Raw genomic sequence first — 18,650 nt, forward strand, 5'->3', positions numbered from 1 at the left:
GAGACAGAATATAATCACCTTCACTTATGCTGTCATGGATCTTAGTTCAGAAATCATTCCCTAAAAAGGGGGAGTTGCTTATCCCGTAATTGCACCTAATTGGGCACCGCTCTGGAGGACGCCCCGCCCACTTTCCTCCCGACATCGCTGAACCTGTAAAAGTACCAACCGCGGCAAAACAGCGCACGCTTCTCTGCCAACTCGGTGTGGGTGATAGAAACAAGGCTCTTATGAGGAACAAAAGACCAAAAGCTGAACGTGTGATTGAGGAGGGAGCCGTTCTCTTACACTGAACTAAAATGTAAGGAGGGTCGGTGGACAGAAGGGGGACGCATCGTTACGCATCCGCTGCTCCTGCTTGCCTCTGCTCGCCACTGCTGCTACCTGCATCCGTGGCGAGCTCAACGATGCTGCTGCTGTCTATAAGATCTACTTGTCACTCAGCCTCCCGAGTGACACCTCGCTGGGACAAATGCACCTCCGGGAGTCTGTGAGATCATGTGGACTGCATCGCTCGGAGCTAGAATAGGCAGCGCATAAGAGCTTTACGTTGGAGATGCGGGGCAAGGTGTTCTCTGTCTCATTCGCTTCACTGGTGCCGATGAAGCAGGGTCAAAATGGAAACTTGCTCATCTGTGTTTAATGTGGTACTGCCCTGAAGCCCACATATGCCACTTTCTTTGTTCAGCATCTGCGCTGGTGGATCCCAAAACACCGCCGCTGCTAAGAAGAGCTCACATGGGTTCAAGCCTTCGGACGCGCACCTAATCGTAAATCGGACTAACCCAGGTGCAAATGGTAAGATCGGCACATCACAGATCCAGGCAGTTAACCTACTTGAAGCCACCTGGATCTTCTTTAATTTATCAATATAGACTTAATAGATCATATAGACTAGGGATGATTTGGCTATGATATATGCAATGATATAGGAGTGTACAGTATGTCGAAATTTAGATAATATCGTGAATGTTGTTTTAAAGATTTTAATATTGAGAATATTGTTTATAATAAAAATAAACAATTTATTAATTAATTAAACTTATATGTTTAATCCAATATGTTTAAAGAGATGTTTTAACACATTTCTGTTGTCTGTCATTATTGGGAATACTCAAAAAAGTATCAAGATATTCATTTTTTATTCATGAGGCTACAGTCTAATGCAAACAGGCTACAGTAGGCTTCTCATGCAGATTTCAGCTCCTCTTGTTTTACATCTTGCACTTTCAAAGGTGATGGAGTTCTAGATTAGGTGGAACCACCTCCTTTTCCTTCAGACTTTTCCAGCTCAATACTGGACTGCTGCTCCCTTTCATGGCTGTTTTGTTCAGACGATGGAGAGTCTTATTGGTGCTCAACGTGCTTGCAGTCTGTGGCTTTATGACATTTTGGACCACATGCAACACGCGAACTTTCCAAGCCAGTTATGTGGACACTGGGGCTGGGGGGAAGAGGTTAAGGAGTAATGGGACCACACCAGAGTATGACATCAGCCATGACCTGCTCTTGAAGAGACTCAGCTCACTTGAGGATGTGGTGTACAGACAGCTCAATGGTAAGACTCAAAATCAACAAATCCAGGACTACACTTGCATTGTAGCCAAGACTATTATTTCTCTTTGCCAGGACTATCCAAATCTCTAGGTCTGATTGAGGGTTTTGGAGGCCGGGGTAAAGGTGGACTTCCTGCCACTCTGTCTCCGCGGGAGGAGATTGATGCCAGACCACTGAACGACAAATACGGCTACAATGCGTACCTCAGTGACAGGATCTCTCTGGACCGCAGCCTCCCAGATCACCGGCCCAGTCAGTAAGTGCATGCTGACACATTATTGTAAATACTGTTGTAACATTTACTCTGAGCAATGTAGGGAGACCATATATACTTCTACTATGTCGATATATTGATTGTATTATTTACTTGTCTTAATATAAACAGGTTCAAATTGTTCTTCAATTTAATTTCATGCCTTTTGAAATAATTGACATACCGTAATTGTTTAAATAATAGTTTATCTCTTTTGGGCAAGTTGATATGATTGTCTTCAGGTTAGGATTAGCCATTCTTGCAGAGATTATGCCTTTTATGATACATATATAAATACAGTATGAAGATATTACATATTTTCTAACAATCAAAGAATTTGTCTTTGAGTGAGTCCAGTCACATGTGCCCACGCTATTTGCCATCCTATGTACTGTATTGCATGAACTGGTGGGCTCAGGAGCCAGATTCCAGCATTCATTTGTAACAGTGTATTTTTATTGTTATGTGGAACACAGAGCTGTAAGAAGTGTGTATCTTCAGGCTTCACAGCAGCTCAGTGTCAGAGAGCTGCTTTGTTTGGATGAACGCATAACTAGGACTGGTGGTAGGAAGTGATTCAAATGCACGGAACAGTCCTGCTGCTCCATGTGACCGTCCCCACAAACCCAAACAATTCAATCAAATATATTCATGTAATTCTATTATTTATTAAAATAACAATCTACTCCAGGCATTTCCAAGCTATGGCCTGGGGCCAAATGTGGCCCTCAGGCCAATTTTTGTTGGCCCTAAGGCCTCTTAGTAAATTAGGCCTAAACTACAAGTACTTTTTCACTCATCAGATGTCCCCAACCTTTATTTGGTGTTTGTTTAAATGTTGAGCAATGGTTACATTATCTGACCTAATCCTCTACATACATCCACGTTTTGCACAGATGTATATATATATTTTTTAAATGCTCAAGAACTATTTTGTGTTATGTGTTTGTACAGATGTAAAACACTTAACTATCCCAGAGATCTACCTCAGATCTCCCTTATCTTCATCTTTGTGGACGAGGCTCTGTCAGTGATTCTACGCTCGATTCACTCAGCCGTCAACTACACACCGGCCCATCTGCTCAAAGAGATCATCCTCGTGGACGACAACAGTGATGATGGTCAGTGAGAAAAACATCTGTTTGTGCCTGTCCTTTGAGATCGTGTTACAAGTTTTGAATGTGGATCAGGTACTTCAGCCGATCTCAAAGATGATACAATTCAAATATATGAGACAAATTACTGTGGAGGGCACTGTGGAGGCATTTCTATATTTTAACTTTTTAATTTCACACATTAGGTTTTCAGTTGAGTGAGATGGAAGACTACTCACAGGCTTGATTGTTTAGCAGTATTGTGTGTGTTCAATGGTAATATGCATTTGTCGGAAGCTAAACACTGGCCCAGAAGTTAGCGTCAGCCCTTCTTATAACAGTGTAGATCAGAAAAGTTTAGAGTTTAATGCAGATAAATGTGAACACCCTCAGCCGAATATATCTAATGTAACAAGGTTTTACTTGCTACAATAAACAAACAAACAAAAACAAAACAACTGCTTTGTACAAAGAGTTATTGTATGTCTAGTTTATATAGTCAAATGTATCTAAACGTGTGCAAAACAGTTAGCGATAAATGAAAATATTACACTTGGGACTGCACTAAGTGTATTTGGATTCAATTTAAATCTACTTTGGGATAAGAATAACAATAAGCTATCAGATAAAAAATGACAATAAAAAAAATTAAAAAAACATTTACCGAGCCATGTTTTTGTGAGGCAAGGAACACACAGTTTGTACACAAGGCAATTCAAAGTGCTTCACACAACAGGAAAAAATGCATTAAAATCACAGAGACATGACAGAAATCACAAAACAGTGATAAGTGAAACAGTGAAAGTCGTATGGACAGCTTAACAAAACCGTTTTTTGCTTGGATTTGGACTTTGTCAGAGTAGAGACCTACTAGAGGAAGATTGTTCCAGACTGTTTTAGCTGCGTAAAACTGAAATGCAGATTCCCCATGTTTAGTCCTGACTCTGGGCACCAGCTGGAGGCCGGTCCCTGAGGTCCTCAGAGTCCGAGATTGGTTCATATGGCACTAATATTTCTGAGATGTACTTTGGTGCTAGGCCATGGAGAGACTTGTACACAAGCAGAGCTGCTTTTAAGTCTATTCTCTGAGCCACAGGGAGCCAGTGCAGAGACCTGAGAACAGGACTAATGTGATTGTACTTCCTGGTTCTAGTCAGGACCCGAGCAGCAGCGTTCTGGATGTACTGCAGCTGTTTTACAACTCGTTTGGAGAGGCCAGTGAGCAGGCCGTTACAGTAGTCTCTCCAAGTCTGATTTGGACACTATACTTTTGGTTTTGGCAATGTTTTTTAGATGATAAAAAGCTCCTGATGTGATCGCTAACACTTTCTCTTTGTTTCTGTGGGCCAAAGATGATGATTTCAGTCTTGTTTGAGTTCAGCTGGAAAGTTGTTTTGCATCCACACACAGATCTATTATGCAATTACAGAGTGAATCCACTGGTCCATATTTACCTGCCGTCAGTGAAACAAAGATCTGAGTGTTTTCGCTGCGTATCAACTGACGTAACGGCAGCATGTAGAGGTTGAACTGAAGGGGTCCCAGGATTGACCCTTGGGGTACCCCACAGGTCAGGGGCATGTGGTCTAAGACACAGTTACCAATTTCAACAAAGTACTTCCTGTCTTCCAGATAGGACTTGAACCAATTTAGGGTTAAGTCATTACACTTGGATGTGGAAATTAGTTCTAACGGCAGCTGAGCTGGAGGGTTTGTTAATCTGTTTACTGTGGCAAACAGGACGCTTGAGTTGTTACTGCAGCTTCCAATTATTTCTGAAAAATATCCTTCCCTAGTTCTACATAAAATAAGGTTGTACATGTACAAATTTTCTCTGTAAATCTCTTTTTGAACCTGGAGCACCATTTCTCACCGGAACTCCATTTTATGTGCCCTGAACAAATCATCATTTCTCCATGATGCCTTCTACTTATTTTAAACATTCATAGTGGCAATGGTTTCCAGAACATTCAAAACACTAGATGCTCAACAAATAATTTTCATTTGAACATGAGACATTTTCAAAGTTTATCATTTCCATAAACATTACAACTCTATCATTTATGTGTGTCCTCTGAAAACTGCAGGACTAGCCGGTGGTTTGGAAAAACAGACAGGTCAAAAAAGACACAGACATGATCAGACAGAGCAACATCGACCACATTGATTTTTGAAATATTAACCCCCTTTGTAATGGGAAGATCCAGAGTGTGCCCCCTGCTGTGGGTGGGGCCACTCACATGCTGAGTAAGACCAAAGGTTTCAAGGACAACATCAAGCTCTTTAGCTTTTCTATCACAAATATTATCAACATGAACATAGAAATTAGTGGTTAAGGCACAGCATATGCCGGGCTCCAGGTGCAGCTGGCCGCAGTGTCGTGAGTTTGATTCGCAACTCCGACAATTTACTGCATGCCCTCCCCTCTCTCTCACCCCCACTATTTCAAACTGTCCTCTCCCATCTAATAAAGCCTACGGGCCAGAACAGCTTTAAAACATAAAAATAAAAAAACATGAAATCATGAAATCATGCATACAGTATCTCATCAATTAAAAAAATATCAATAAAACTTTGGCAGTGGCTTGTATAAAACAATGAAGAGAATGGATGGAGACTGTTTTAACTCTATTTTAAAGGATACATACTCAAATGATGAAAACACCCCAAAAGACAACCTGTGGGTAACGATTTAATATTTAAAATCTGCACGGAAACCTTCATCCTTATTGTTTTCTCATGTTTCAGATTCAAGTTGGGTGGAGCAGTTTTCTATTAAAACTACATTTCCTGTGTTTTTGTCAAGTCATGTTTCAGTTAAAAACATAAAATCAAGATGTTTGGTTCTAAAGGTGCCATAATGGGGTGACTGTTTGGTCAAACTGACCAAACATTGGAAAAGCCTCCCTTTGTCAATAAGAGATTGCCCAGCACAAATTAAGAGACAAACAAACGTATTATTTTAGAGAAGGACACCTTCTGTTACCATTGGATGACGCAGTACAGTATAGACAGAACTAACCACATTCCATAAAAATGTCAACAATAGTAGAAATGTTGGCATCCTTGTCTATGCACGAGATAGAAAAGTCTGCAACAGGGACAACCGATGGAAATGAGTACAGAAATGAGTATACAATATCAGCTGAAAAAAATATTTACAATGTAATTACAGATGTTCATTCATATGCACTATTCCCATAATATAAAAAAATAAAAAAATCACTGAATGTCAATGTGCAGAAGGTGGAAAAGAAGTCCAAACAAAGCCCTTAACACATAATATACTGCATGAAATAAGAGCTTTTTTAATCAACATCTAAAGTTTGCACGGACACAATAAAGTCAGAGCAAAGTGAAAATTGAATGGCTCTTAGTTGTTTTGCTTAGAATGTTCCACTGCGCGGTATTGAACAAATGGTGCATTTATCCAAAGCAATTTCATCGCAAAAAACTCTCAAACGGTCAGTGGGCTCACCTTTCCACAGATGTGACCCGTAACCTCTGATGGCGTCAACTGCCTGTCTCCATGGAGATAGATACAGTATCTTCAGTGCCATACTGTGGAACATTTCAGGCAAAGCCATAACATTTACATGGAGACACGCAGCTAGTGGAGCCTCCACCAGAAAAGTTACATTGTGTACCTTTAATTAACGTTCCCCAAATTGCTAATAGTATTCAGTTAAGTCTGAATTCTTGGATGAGGGCGTTTTAAACTGATGCATGAGAAGTATCAGTGACATCTTCGTGCAGTTAATGCAGTGCTGAGATGCGCATCCAGACATCTACTCTGCCTCTATATTGAGTTCCTAATTGGTCCTAGAGGAGAGTTCTTGTCACGTTGACCAGGTAAAGACCTTGAGGCAGACCCAGGAAACACTGGTGGTACTGTGAATGTGCTTCTGGCTTGGGATGACCTCTGCCTTTCCCAAGAAACACAAGACAAAGTGTCCTAGGAGAAAGCTGATGTCTCTCACATGCGACTGCTGGATAAGTGGCAGTTCTGGCGGGGTTAGTAGTAGGAATAGTCTGGAAATTTAAAACAAAAAGAAGTACAGTACAAACAAATAAAGATAAGTGTATAGGAAGGACAGTACAGGAAGCTGACACATCTATTTTATATGTTGCCTGTTCTCTTATTGAGTGTTGAGCTGTTTATTTACTTACAAACATGTGCTTTTATATTAATAAATGCCCCACAGTATAACAGTATTTCTTGTTCAATTGTTTAATTACAGAGCAGCTGAAGGCACCATTGGAGGAATACGTGAACAAACGTTATCCAGGTCTGGTGAAAATTGTGAGGAACCAGAAGAGAGAGGGTTTAATTCGTGCCAGAAACGAAGGTTGGAAAGTGGCCACTGGTGAAGTGACTGGCTTCTTTGATGCTCACGTAGAGTTCACCCCATACTGGTGAGTCCAACTGGCACAGACTACTCCAACGAGTAATTACACAAGTTCATATTAATTTGTCTTCTTGGAGGAAACTAATGGCTGTTTTAGTTGGTATAATATATACATAAATAATACAATTGCAGATATACAGCTCATGATCAAATGTCAAAACAGTTTGTGCAAAACGTCCATGTGCATTAGACAAAACAATATAAAATGTAAAGCAGGCCGCTTCGGGGGCCAAGAACTGTTTACTGTAAATTGGAAAATTAAACCATTTTGATGTTATACAAACCTAATATTAATGTCCCTAGTCTTAATAAAGGAGTGGAGGCTCATCGAAATAATGTCAATGTTGGCTTTTTTATAACCTCCATTGGTTTAACAAAAGTCTAGCTGAGAATTCTGTCATGTGTGACGACCCGATCCCGTTCTTTATTGCCTCTAGCAACGTAAAGACAATAAAACAGACATTGAACAGAAGCCATAGTAAAAGTATATCTAATGCAATAAAAATGTAACTGAACATGTGTAAGCAAAACAACATTGCACTGACGCAGTTACACAGCTCCCATATTGGTTTTACTGCTTTGAGTGCTCTCAGAAATGCTCACAACCTATTCACTCAGCACAAACAGACACATGCCCTCCAGAGCCGAGCAGAATGAAATAGAATTGGTTATAAAGTTTCCCCGGCCTCTGAGGTTCTGTGAGTGAAGTAGGAATGGAGAAAACAGAAATATGCAGTGTAATCTTCCAAACAAGAGTGGTATAAGGTACTTTTTGTTTTGACTGATGATTAACTTTTTGTGAATTACATACTTGAAATTTAATTGAGACAGGTACTGTATGTCAATTTATGGTCTGCTGGTTTGCTTGGACACTATACCTATTACCTATACAACTACATTGCAAAACTGCAAAAAGAGTATAGACTATGGTTAGCTAAGTTTTTCTTGGGTTTCTCAGGGCTGAGCCGACTCTGGCCCGAATCAAAGATGACCGCAGGAGGATTATCTTGCCGTCCATCGACAACATCAAACATGACACATTTGAGTCGGAGCGCTACGAAAACGCTGGCCACGGCTACAACTGGGAGCTGTGGTGCATGTATATCAGCCCTTCACAACAGTGGTGGGAAGAGGGGGACATGACCGCTCCCATCAGGCATGTTTTCCCAGTCTTTTCCTGAATTTTAAAATGCACTGTGTCACAAAACTCAAGGTTACTTAACGTATCCCCGGTTCTTTGATAACAGAGAGAGGTGTTTCACCTAAATTGGTATTGTTGTTTCTGATTTGTGCTTTCCAGGAGTCCTGCAATGATTGGCTGCTCTTTTGTTATCAACCGAGACTACTTTGGTGAGCTTGGCCTGCTGGACTCTGGCATGGACGTCTATGGAGGAGAGAACATTGAGTTAGGGATCAGGGTATGTGTGTCACCCAGTTATTCTTCTCTGTGTGTTTGAACCCTGTAGAAGTAGAGCATGTACCCTTCCAACATGGCAGTGCTGATAAATGAGTCCTATTAAGGTGTGTTACTACAACGCCTCTGCACATAAGTGGGTCACAAAGCAGAGAGATAATGTGAATACATTATTTCACACATCTTCCACATTTAAAGGTGCTAGAATGTTCCATAGTATGGGATTAAACTTACCTTTATCCAAGTTTTTTTGCAATAAAACACCTGTAATTAGGAAGAAAATAACTAATAACAAAATTATTTCATTTTATTCACTAACCAATTGCTAAATTACTCATAACCAATTGTAATTAGAATGCTACATAGATAGTGGATCACCATCTTTCATAAACATCTTGCACCCCCCTACAATCCATGTGTGGAGTAATACATTGCTTGTGCAGGTGTGGCTGTGTGGGGGCAGTATGGAGGTGCTGCCATGCTCCAGAGTGTCCCACATCGCTCGTGTGAAGAAACCTTACCACAATAACATTGCATTTCACACACGACGCAATGCTCTCCGAGTCGCTGAGGTCTGGATGGACAAGTATAAGTCAAATGTCTATCTGGCCTGGAACATACCCATGGAGGTGAGGCAACTATGCATTAGTTAGCAATATGAAAGTTTTATTCTTGAAATAACAATCCAAAGCATGTTGTTTCTCTGTGAAAAGCCACTATTAAGCAACTTTACTAATTAATGATTTTGCTCATGCAGAACCATGGCATTGATTTTGGAGACATTTCTGAGAGAGTTGCACTAAGAAAACGGCTACAGTGTAAAGATTTTGAGTGGTACCTGGATAATGTGTACCCGGAGATGAGGAGGTACAGAAACACAGTGTTCTATGGAGAGGTGAGTGGGAAGATATGGCGGCCGAATATGTGATGTATCAAGCTAAAATAGAGGTTAGTTAACAGTTGCTAAGGATCATTCAGACTCCCTCCCATTTAAAAGATACATTATTTTGTTTTAAATTGTTAATCCTCTATGGCAACAGTCCTAACTTCTCATCTATCTGAAACCCATGGATAGCAGTTTATTAAATTTAAATACCAAATAGGCCAGGCTCAAGGACCAATCGTTCATAATTTACATTACAAAATATCACTTGCTTTCACTGGTTTATTATTCTATTAGAATTAATGATTGCGTCTTGAATAATAACCTTTTCTAGGGTCTGCCCCTGCTTTGTGTCCAAAGAGATAGATACATTTAACACCATACTGGAAAATTCCAGTGAAGAAATACCATCTCCAGGGAGATATGACAAAAACAGTCACGTAGTGCACCATTAAAATGTAAATAATCCCTGTATCTAACTATTTTTATTCTATTTTGATTAATGTTTAATAGTGGTGAGTTATTATCAAGAGTGTTTTTTAAACTTCCTATAAGTTATCTGTCCTTTTCCTCTGTATCTACCTGCATTGCAATAACGAAATTTCCCCATGTGTGGACAATAAAGGAATATCTTATCTTATCTTATCTTATCTTATTCAGATGTGTTACTGTTTATTTCTAGATGCGTAACTCTAAAGCCAGTCACCTTTGCATCGACCAGGGTGAGATGGAGAACCACACAGCAATAATGCACCTCTGTCACGGCTGGGCTCCTCAGGTACATTCTCCCACAGTTTGGATCCTGTCAGAGCATTCAGGATCAAATGGTTTTCACGGGTGTCCAAACCTTTCTTGTGGTTGACTGCATTTTGCAACATTAATGTTCTGGCGGGCCACAGACTGTGGTCAACATGGTGAACCATTCATATGGTCAACAGGTTTGACCGTTACTAACCCTAATCCTTGATTTTCCCTATGATTTTCTGTTTGTATCTGCTTTTTGCCATTTTATTCATCCAAGTCTGCCTTCCCCTCTTCGTTAAAGCGTTATGGGGGCTGAAAGCGGGCTAGCGACCTCAGGAAGTAGGTAGTGCCTCTTAGGACCCCTCAAACGGAGCAGTACGGTTCACTTTGCGCAGTGGAAACACCTGGGACTGCACCGTACTTCTCCTATTGAAATGTGGCTAAATGAGCTGCCCGGTCTGGGGACCCGGGCTATAATGCCCGGCATTTACAAAATATTTACTTTTGTTCCAATTATTTTCACAAACATTATTTGTGTTAATTGTGTTGTGCTTACTGACCTCGAAGCAATTTTGTGTAGTACACGTTTTGTTTTGCTTAATGCGCCTTATAGTCCGGCGCGCCTTATGAAAAATTATCTCATAATCCAGTGCACCTTTATAGTGCGGAAAATACAGTACCTAATCTATTGTTTCTAATTTAATGTGGCTTTCAGTTCGGACGTTATACCAAAGAGGGGCAGTTTTTCCTGGGAACTCTGGGCAGTACAGGAGCTGACACCCGCTGCGTGGTGGACGATCAAACCAACAACCTTCCTCAGCTCCTCAACTGTGACAATGTGACCAACCTCAAGCAGAAGACATGGAACTTCTCACAGGTTAGTCATTAACATTTGATCAAGGGTTTTAGTAATCACTTGTGTGACTACTGCTTTTGGTATTTGAAATTACTGATATGACAGTGGCATTTGTGCACTCGAGTATTTCCTTTAAGGGGAAATCACAGCAATGTTGTTTGACCATATTCCCAATCATTCATCATTTAGAAATTGGTTGTACCTTTCAAATTATGTCATCAACATTCCTTGAAGGGGTGGTGCTAATTGGAGGCACTGCTCTGTCTAAAACTCTGTTACTGAAGTTATACTTTAATCTGAGCTGTGTTTTAACACGATTTTATCATAAAGAGCTGAATTAGTTGAAACTACAACATAAGAGCTGATTTGTGCTGGTAAACAACTCTCTTTCAAATGACATGAAAGTCACAACCCCACATACAGAAATGTTACCATGATCGCTCAAATTGATCATAGGCTCCAGATTTATTTATTTTTGTTTATCCATATTATTATCCATATAGGCTGAGACAAGATGATGTATCACAAGTTATTGTGACACATATTGTAAGTTGGTCAGTACCTCCTGGGGGTGTTGTATATGATTTGTTGGTGTTTTAAATGTACATGCTGTAGTAACATTCTTCTTTGTGCTTTCCAGAATTCCTCAATGATAAATCAAGCGTCCGGACGCTGTCTGGAGCTGGTGGAGAGCAAAATGTATTTTGGATACCAAGTGGTTCTGCAGTCGTGCACGGGACAGAAATGGACCATCAAAAACACCATAATACATGGTTCTGAATAAACCATTTTCCTTGCTGGACATTGTTATGCTCCAGGTTAGGTTTAGCATGAGAAAAATCACCTATCAATCAACAAATGTTCAGTGTGATGTTGCCATAAATTATATTGTGCCACAAAACATAATATTTTAGTAAAACTGTTGATAATATCTCTCATAATAAAATAATGTTGACATTTTTATGCTTTATTTTATGTGCTTAGTAAATGTAAACATGTAAGACATTTGCTCACATTATTTTATACTTGAAATCACCAAAGTATTCTTACATTTCTTGGCATTTGTGCTTTCATGTTTTAAACAGGATGATATTTATTTACAGCTTTTTGCCTGGTCATTTCAAAACTCGAGGGCTACTAAAGTTTTTCTTTTTTATTACTTTTTGTAGCACCAAATGCAGTAATTGTAGCATGACTAACTGTATGTATGAACACAGGGACGTATTGTGAAGGGATTTTTCTGTTACATACTGAGTGCCATTGGAGATGCTGCAGATGGCCAAAAACAAATGAGCTGCAGCTTGAAGCCCTTTTCAGCATGAAGTGGATTTTTTCTCAAAACAAAGGTGCCAACCACGGCTAGAAAGATAAATATATACCAACACGCCCTGATGTGTGATGTCACATTTGATATTGGATTTCTGTTTCTCAGATTAAGTCTTCCAATAAACTGCTTTGCTGGTTTTCCTTAGTTCCTGCTTTAATTTAATATGAATATTGTTAAATATGTATTTGTTTTCATACACTACACAGTATATAAGCACAACTCCAGCTATGTTGTTGTTGATGTATCCTTGCTGTTAACCGGATCTGTGACCGGCGTTATCTAACACAGACCTTGTTCTGTTTAAACCTTGTTGGGAAGGAGAATAGCCAAACTTTGAATGGTTAACACTTCTATAATGTATGTTCCTGTGTAGTACAGATGTTCATGGTCTGGTGTTCTAGTGTTTACTTTATACATGTACATTTTATGAACACATTTGTGCTCTTCCTTCAGTAATTTGTTAGTTAAAACTACTGTGGCATTGATGCATTCCTACTTATGACTTGGTTTAGTCCTAATTAGACCTGGAATAGTCCTGTTATAGACCCGATTTAAATCTGGTGGTACTCGGAAAGCCAAATATTTTCTTTGCCTATGCCACAATATGAAGAGTTAAGTATAATACATTTATAAATATATCAATACAAAATTAATAAAATATGTGATTGATTTTATAATACGTTGATAGCTGCATATGTATTTTAGCAGTTGAAAAATATTTTGTAAACACTTTATAGACAACTCTTACATTAATGTATAATCTGGGCGCGCTACTTTTTCTATTTTTATATTTGTTATTTAAAAGATTAGACACTTAATTCTGGTGTAAAAAATAAGCATGCCAAGTGCTTTAGTAATTCTGAGCTGTACAAGCAGTGAGGGCAGATAAGACACAGGGCCCTGTCTCTGGTACAGGGACGTGGACTGGGACCAACAGAGACACAAGCTGCATGTTAACAGCCTGCAGAGGGGAGCAGGCAGCTCAACAACAGGCCAGCTCATTGGTTCGTGCCATTAAGTCGGATTAATAAACGCCTGCCTCCTTCATCCTGTTTACAGAGAATGGCACCAGGCACATGCAGGCACAGCACTGTTACATTATGACAACTGTGTATAACTGTGTATTAAGTACATTAATCTCACAGAACTATGTTCAGGCTGTCAGTTTAGATGACCTCAGCAGTTACATTTATTTATTAATTTAAGTAGATGAGAACTCAATGAGATCGAGACCATTTAAAGCTTAAAGCTTTAGGGTGGATAAAATACTAAATTAAACATTAAACAACAGACCGCTGTCTGGACCATCAATTTACATTGATGGTCCAGACAGCGGGTCGGTTTTGTAATGACAAATAAATTAAGAGAACAGAGACAAAGAAAGTGCACACACTGTTTCCAGGTTTTATAAAAGGTTTACTGTATTCATGTTCACTTTTGTACAATCTTAAATATTTACATATAATATTGGAATAGTTTAATAAATATCAGTTGTTGTTTCTAGCCTACATGTTTCAATGCTGCACATGCAATGTATATCCAGTATGTGCTTGTCTAATAGTAATTTTCTATATAATAACAATCCTATCACCATGCTACGAAAGATATGTGCTTCCTCTTCACACTGAAGTCCACTGCAGACATGCTGCTTAACAGACTGTTCAAAATGAGTCTACTTTTACAATACAGAAGTGAGGAGCTATTACCTGGGATCCAGACAAGTTTTCTCTGTATTGTCTCTCATCACACGTCTTTGTAAAGTGTGTATTCTTGGCTGGCCAGGCCAGAGGAAGTCTTTCATCAGAAATCAAATGGTAAAAAACCTTTTACAGGTTTAAAAGATTTCTTCTGCTATAGAAGAATTCTATTTATCTGTTAAAATACATGAATATACATAAAAGTGGCTCTCTACCAGCAGAATTGTTATATTGATAAATCACATAGAGACATGTCTAGACAAGATATGTAACCAAAAGAATGCCACCACCCAATCTTGGATAGAAAACTGTGTGAGCTCTATCCCCCTGTAGAGGGCACTCTTGCACAACAACACAAGGCCATGAGTACACAATCAGATGATTGGCAATAACATTTCATGACAATTAGCAGCAATGTATAACAAATATCCCTTTAAATGGTATTTAGAGAAAATATTTTGGTAGCTTGGAAAATCCCATTGTTGTTTTTAGCTCAAACTGTAACTTGTCCAGAGTTAAACATGTTAAACTGATATTGTAAAATCCAAATGACTTGGTTGTAAACACATTGTCAACATCTCTGCTTTGTACTGTATGGCTTTGAGATTTGGGCTTTGACCCAGAGAGCAGAGCTCACAAACAAACAGACAAATGCAGTCACATTATAAATGCTTTAGAGATGCTATAAGACACTGACACATGCATATACTGTGGTGGGTATTATTGTCGACAGAAGTGGATTTAGGACTAAGTGCAAGAGTCCAGAGGCTCATTTGAACCAGTCTGAGAAGGTGTGACAGCCCTTGACACACTGTAAAGGGATTGAACGTAGAACGTAGTTGTTTCAGAGGGCTAATGGTGTATTAGAAGGATGCCTTTTCTACTTCTCTGACACTCATTATCTCCAGTGCGTTTATTCAGTCTGCCTTATTTACTTCTGATATACTGTACACTAGACTGATTTCATGAAGCCATTACAACACAGAATGACTTAGGAGTGGCAATATTTCCTCCTGCTGTACTTCTGCAAAATTAGGACTAAAGGTCAAATCCACCCTCATTCCTCCAAAAAACAAGGATAGTGTATCTGATGTTAACACAATGAAGGTCTAACTTGTTGTTGCGTGTGCTTCATATAGTGGGTTATCATTTTGCATACGGTACAGACCAATGCAATTTATTTGCTAACACACCTCACTCTCTGTTATGAGCTCAGAGCCTCAAGCAATACCCATATAAAGCTGTGCTGAGCTAATGCTGATTATTATAAATTTGCTAAAGATATAGAAGTATTCCACTACTTAAAGGTGTATGAGGTCACATTTCTGGAGGAGAGGTGACCACCTGTTTGTCTCCATGGAGATCCTTTTACTTTGCCTGGGTTGTTCCACAGTGTGACATTAAACGTATCTTTATCCATCAAGACAAGCGGGGAACCAGTTACATGTCACAGTAAAAATGCATTTCAGGGTATTTTTAGCCACTAACCAAGCAAGCCAGGCAAAGCAATAGCATCTCCATTGAGAAGAGTACCCTCTTTAACTATATTAATTCATTTTGATGTGATTCAATTTCCCTTTGTTTAAAGTTTAATTTAGTTTAATTTAGTCTATTTAACTCTATTAGAGAATTACTGTTTTTGAAAGAATTATCCAAAACACAAATCCACAAATGTTATACCTATGCGATAAAATCTTTTCAACTGACAACAATCACGACTTTTCTGCTGACAGAGAAGAGTAGAACTTTGTGCCAGTTTTTGTTTCATATGAATAAGCCCAGAAATTACAGAGATACAGTAAGGGAAATAACAATTTGATCACTACGATTTTGCAAGTTCTCCCACTTAGAAATGATGGATATTTTTAGCCTATTGTAAAGGCAGACTAACAGGTCTTTGAGAGACAGAATTCTTGCTGATACATACAAGTATTTAAAAATCATACAATGTGATTTCCAGACCCCACCATACTTTCTAAGTGAGAGAACTTGTAGGGCATTCAAATACTTATTTTCCTCATTTTATGAACCATGAACTAGGACAACAAATCTGCAGTCTGACATTTAAACATCTAAGTCTGCCATAGAATTCTTAACTGCCCTTCAGCTCAGCTTTAAACTATAGGCACACTAGAATGTTGCTGAGTCACGTGAACGCAACCTATACCGTTTCCACTCTTTATAATGAGAAGTCCCTGTTGAAACCTCGCCACTTATATTTAAACTTGTCAACTGTTGCATGAACTGTCCAGTGTCTGCTAAACGTTTTCATTTGTGTTTGTTGGACGGATAAGCTGATGGCAGCACACTTTCTCAAGTTGAAAACACAAAGTCGCTGTCGTCCAGGTGGTTTGCAGTTCCATCATCCTCCCTGGCTTTGTGTAATGAGAGGGGCCACTCTTGTTGTGTCCCTCCAGGCTGCAGTGGGGCAATGGTGACACGTGCTGGAAGCTCCCGCACTTTTTCCAAATTATTGCATTGACAGTGACACAGAGACAGTGGTGTGAATGGCAGCCCTTGAGGTTCACTGTCGAAAGGAAAAGAGGAGGAGCTTCAGTTCCACTCCTCGTGCTGGCTTCACAGTTTTTTTTGGAGACTGGGTGGAAACTTGAAAAGTCTGGAGTTGTTATGGGAACGTGGAACAGTGGTCCGTGTGGTCACTGCTGCATTACTCCATGCCATTCCTCAGCATCTGATTGGCCGCAATGAGCATGACACTGATGATGAAGGCCATGGCGAAGGCGCAGATCAGACTCTTCCTCACACAGGTCTGGCGGTTCTTTTTAGACGGGTGCACTGGAACACAATTAGGCAATATTAGAAGATTGAACTGTATTACCGGTAGCACCATGTACTACAGTTTTAACTCCATAAATGTTCCCATTTATAAAGCAGAATGTGGTGGCCTGGTCTTGTAAATCTCCATGTATTCCTAGATTCAGTGGGAAACAAGCTAAAAACAAATTTTAACCATACAAAAATACTTAATTAAAAGAAGGAAATAAGAGCCATCTTTACTGCAAAATGTGTATAAATAAAACGATTAACACATTATTCAAAGATATGTGATTGTATGTGCATCCACAGTAATACTAGCAACTCTGGACATGTGTAAAATACATGGAAATGTATTGACGATTCTGACATTTTTCTTTCAGAGCCAGAACATCTTCAGTAACTGTTTTGGACCACATGGACCAAGTGCTGACATAGATGATAGGTTTAGGTTTATTCAACACAGTCAACAGTGCAATGAATTGTGTTTGGATGAGAAGAACTAACCAACTCACTTAAAAACAACACAATTAAAAAAAATCATTAATTGCTCATTGCACTCTAAAATCACTCTTTAGCCCGTCATAAAGAACTACTTTAAGTAGTTAAGGAGCCTGATTGTAATAAATGTCTTTGAAAGTCTAGTTTGTGCATGCAGGTAGACTCCTGTAGCGCCTGCCAGATGACAATCGTTCAAAAAGATTAACTAATGGGTGAGTGTGGTCCTTTTGTAGGCCTTTTTTAGTCACTGGTCAAAGAAGATGGTCTACTCTAGCTGGAAGGGAGGCTACTCCAGATAATCTTTTCCCTGGAGCAGAAATCAGAAATCAGCAGTTCCCATTCCCTGCCAAGATACAGTCAGTAGGCTCTCAATGGTGCACCTGTAGAAGTTGATTAAAATGATGGAATTCATGTCAAATGCCCTCAACTTCCTCAGGAAACAGAGTCTCTGCAGGGCTTTCTTTACTGCAGCTCTGTATGTTGTGACCTAGACAAGTCCTCAGTATTGTGCACACCAAAGAGTTTGAAGCTGTTTAAACCATTGAAACAACATTTTTTTCCCTTGTCAAACTCTCTCTTGAAATATATTTCATCTAACAAGTACTAACATCTCAACTTTAGGGTCAAACAATTATTCATCTAAAAAATACTGTCAATTTAATATAAAAAAATAATCCAAGTAACATTTTTAATCCAGTATAAATGGAACAGCTCAGTCTTTGTGACTAGTTGGAAGTAATTACCCATAGTGACCCAAAGCCCAGAGTGTGGCCTGGCACCAAATCTATTCTCAAGTCAAAAAATGCTGGAGTCATCAGAAATCCTTCTGCCTGCTCCTGCAAGAAGCTTTATAAAAAGTAGGACAGAACTGCCAGTCTTGTTGGCTCAGGCATGTGTAGTGCAGAAACAGTTTCCCGATTCTAAATCATTTTCAATGTGTTCAAGGCTAGTATAATAAACTTCACCAAATCCATATGTGATTTTATGCAATCTAGAAGCCAGAATGTTTTTGATAAAAATGAATCGAATAATCTTAAGAGTTGTACTCATTTGAACAAAAAAAGGTCAATCAAAACAAATGTCTTGGAGGGACATGGTGCTTTGATCACAGAACACATATAACAAAAACAAAAATAACAA

The 18,650-nt window shown here is 39.3% G+C and overlaps 2 protein-coding genes across 5 annotated transcripts in view; one reads left to right on the forward strand and one right to left on the reverse strand.

The window, feature by feature from the left end:
- The first annotated feature begins 246 nt into the window (after window positions 1-246).
- On the forward strand, window positions 247-12,170 carry galnt17 (polypeptide N-acetylgalactosaminyltransferase 17). 2 transcript variants are annotated; one of them, XM_072452575.1, is made up of 12 exons: window positions 247-798; window positions 1,236-1,558; window positions 1,630-1,813; window positions 2,765-2,931; window positions 7,146-7,320; window positions 8,272-8,469; window positions 8,614-8,731; window positions 9,171-9,356; window positions 9,485-9,622; window positions 10,293-10,388; window positions 11,070-11,231; window positions 11,851-12,170. In XM_072452575.1, the coding sequence occupies exons 2-12, from the start codon at window positions 1,318-1,320 to the stop codon at window positions 11,992-11,994; spliced, it is 1,809 nt and encodes a 602-aa protein (XP_072308676.1). In that variant the 5' UTR covers window positions 247-798; window positions 1,236-1,317; the 3' UTR covers window positions 11,995-12,170. The 2 variants fall into 2 exon arrangements, with proteins under 2 accessions (XP_072308676.1, XP_072308682.1); XM_072452581.1 differs by having other exon boundaries at window positions 440-490; window positions 1,256-1,558.
- Window positions 12,171-16,249: 4,079 nt separating this feature from the next.
- Window positions 16,250-18,650, reverse strand: part of caln1 (calneuron 1) — a 39,957-nt gene continuing 37,556 nt past the window's right edge. For all 3 annotated transcript variants that reach the window (XM_072452609.1, XM_072452602.1, XM_072452594.1), the window contains exon 6: window positions 16,250-17,030. In XM_072452609.1, coding sequence (XP_072308710.1) covers window positions 16,903-17,030 — 128 coding nt within the window. In that variant the 3' untranslated portion in view covers window positions 16,250-16,902. The remainder of the gene's footprint in view (window positions 17,031-18,650) is intronic.

The sequence above is a fragment of the Eucyclogobius newberryi genome, unplaced genomic scaffold (assembly GCF_026437365.1).
Source record: "Eucyclogobius newberryi isolate DKJ021-1_F unplaced genomic scaffold, fEucNew1.0.hap1 SCAF_10, whole genome shotgun sequence".
Taxonomy (NCBI): Eukaryota; Metazoa; Chordata; class Actinopteri; order Gobiiformes; family Gobiidae; genus Eucyclogobius; species Eucyclogobius newberryi.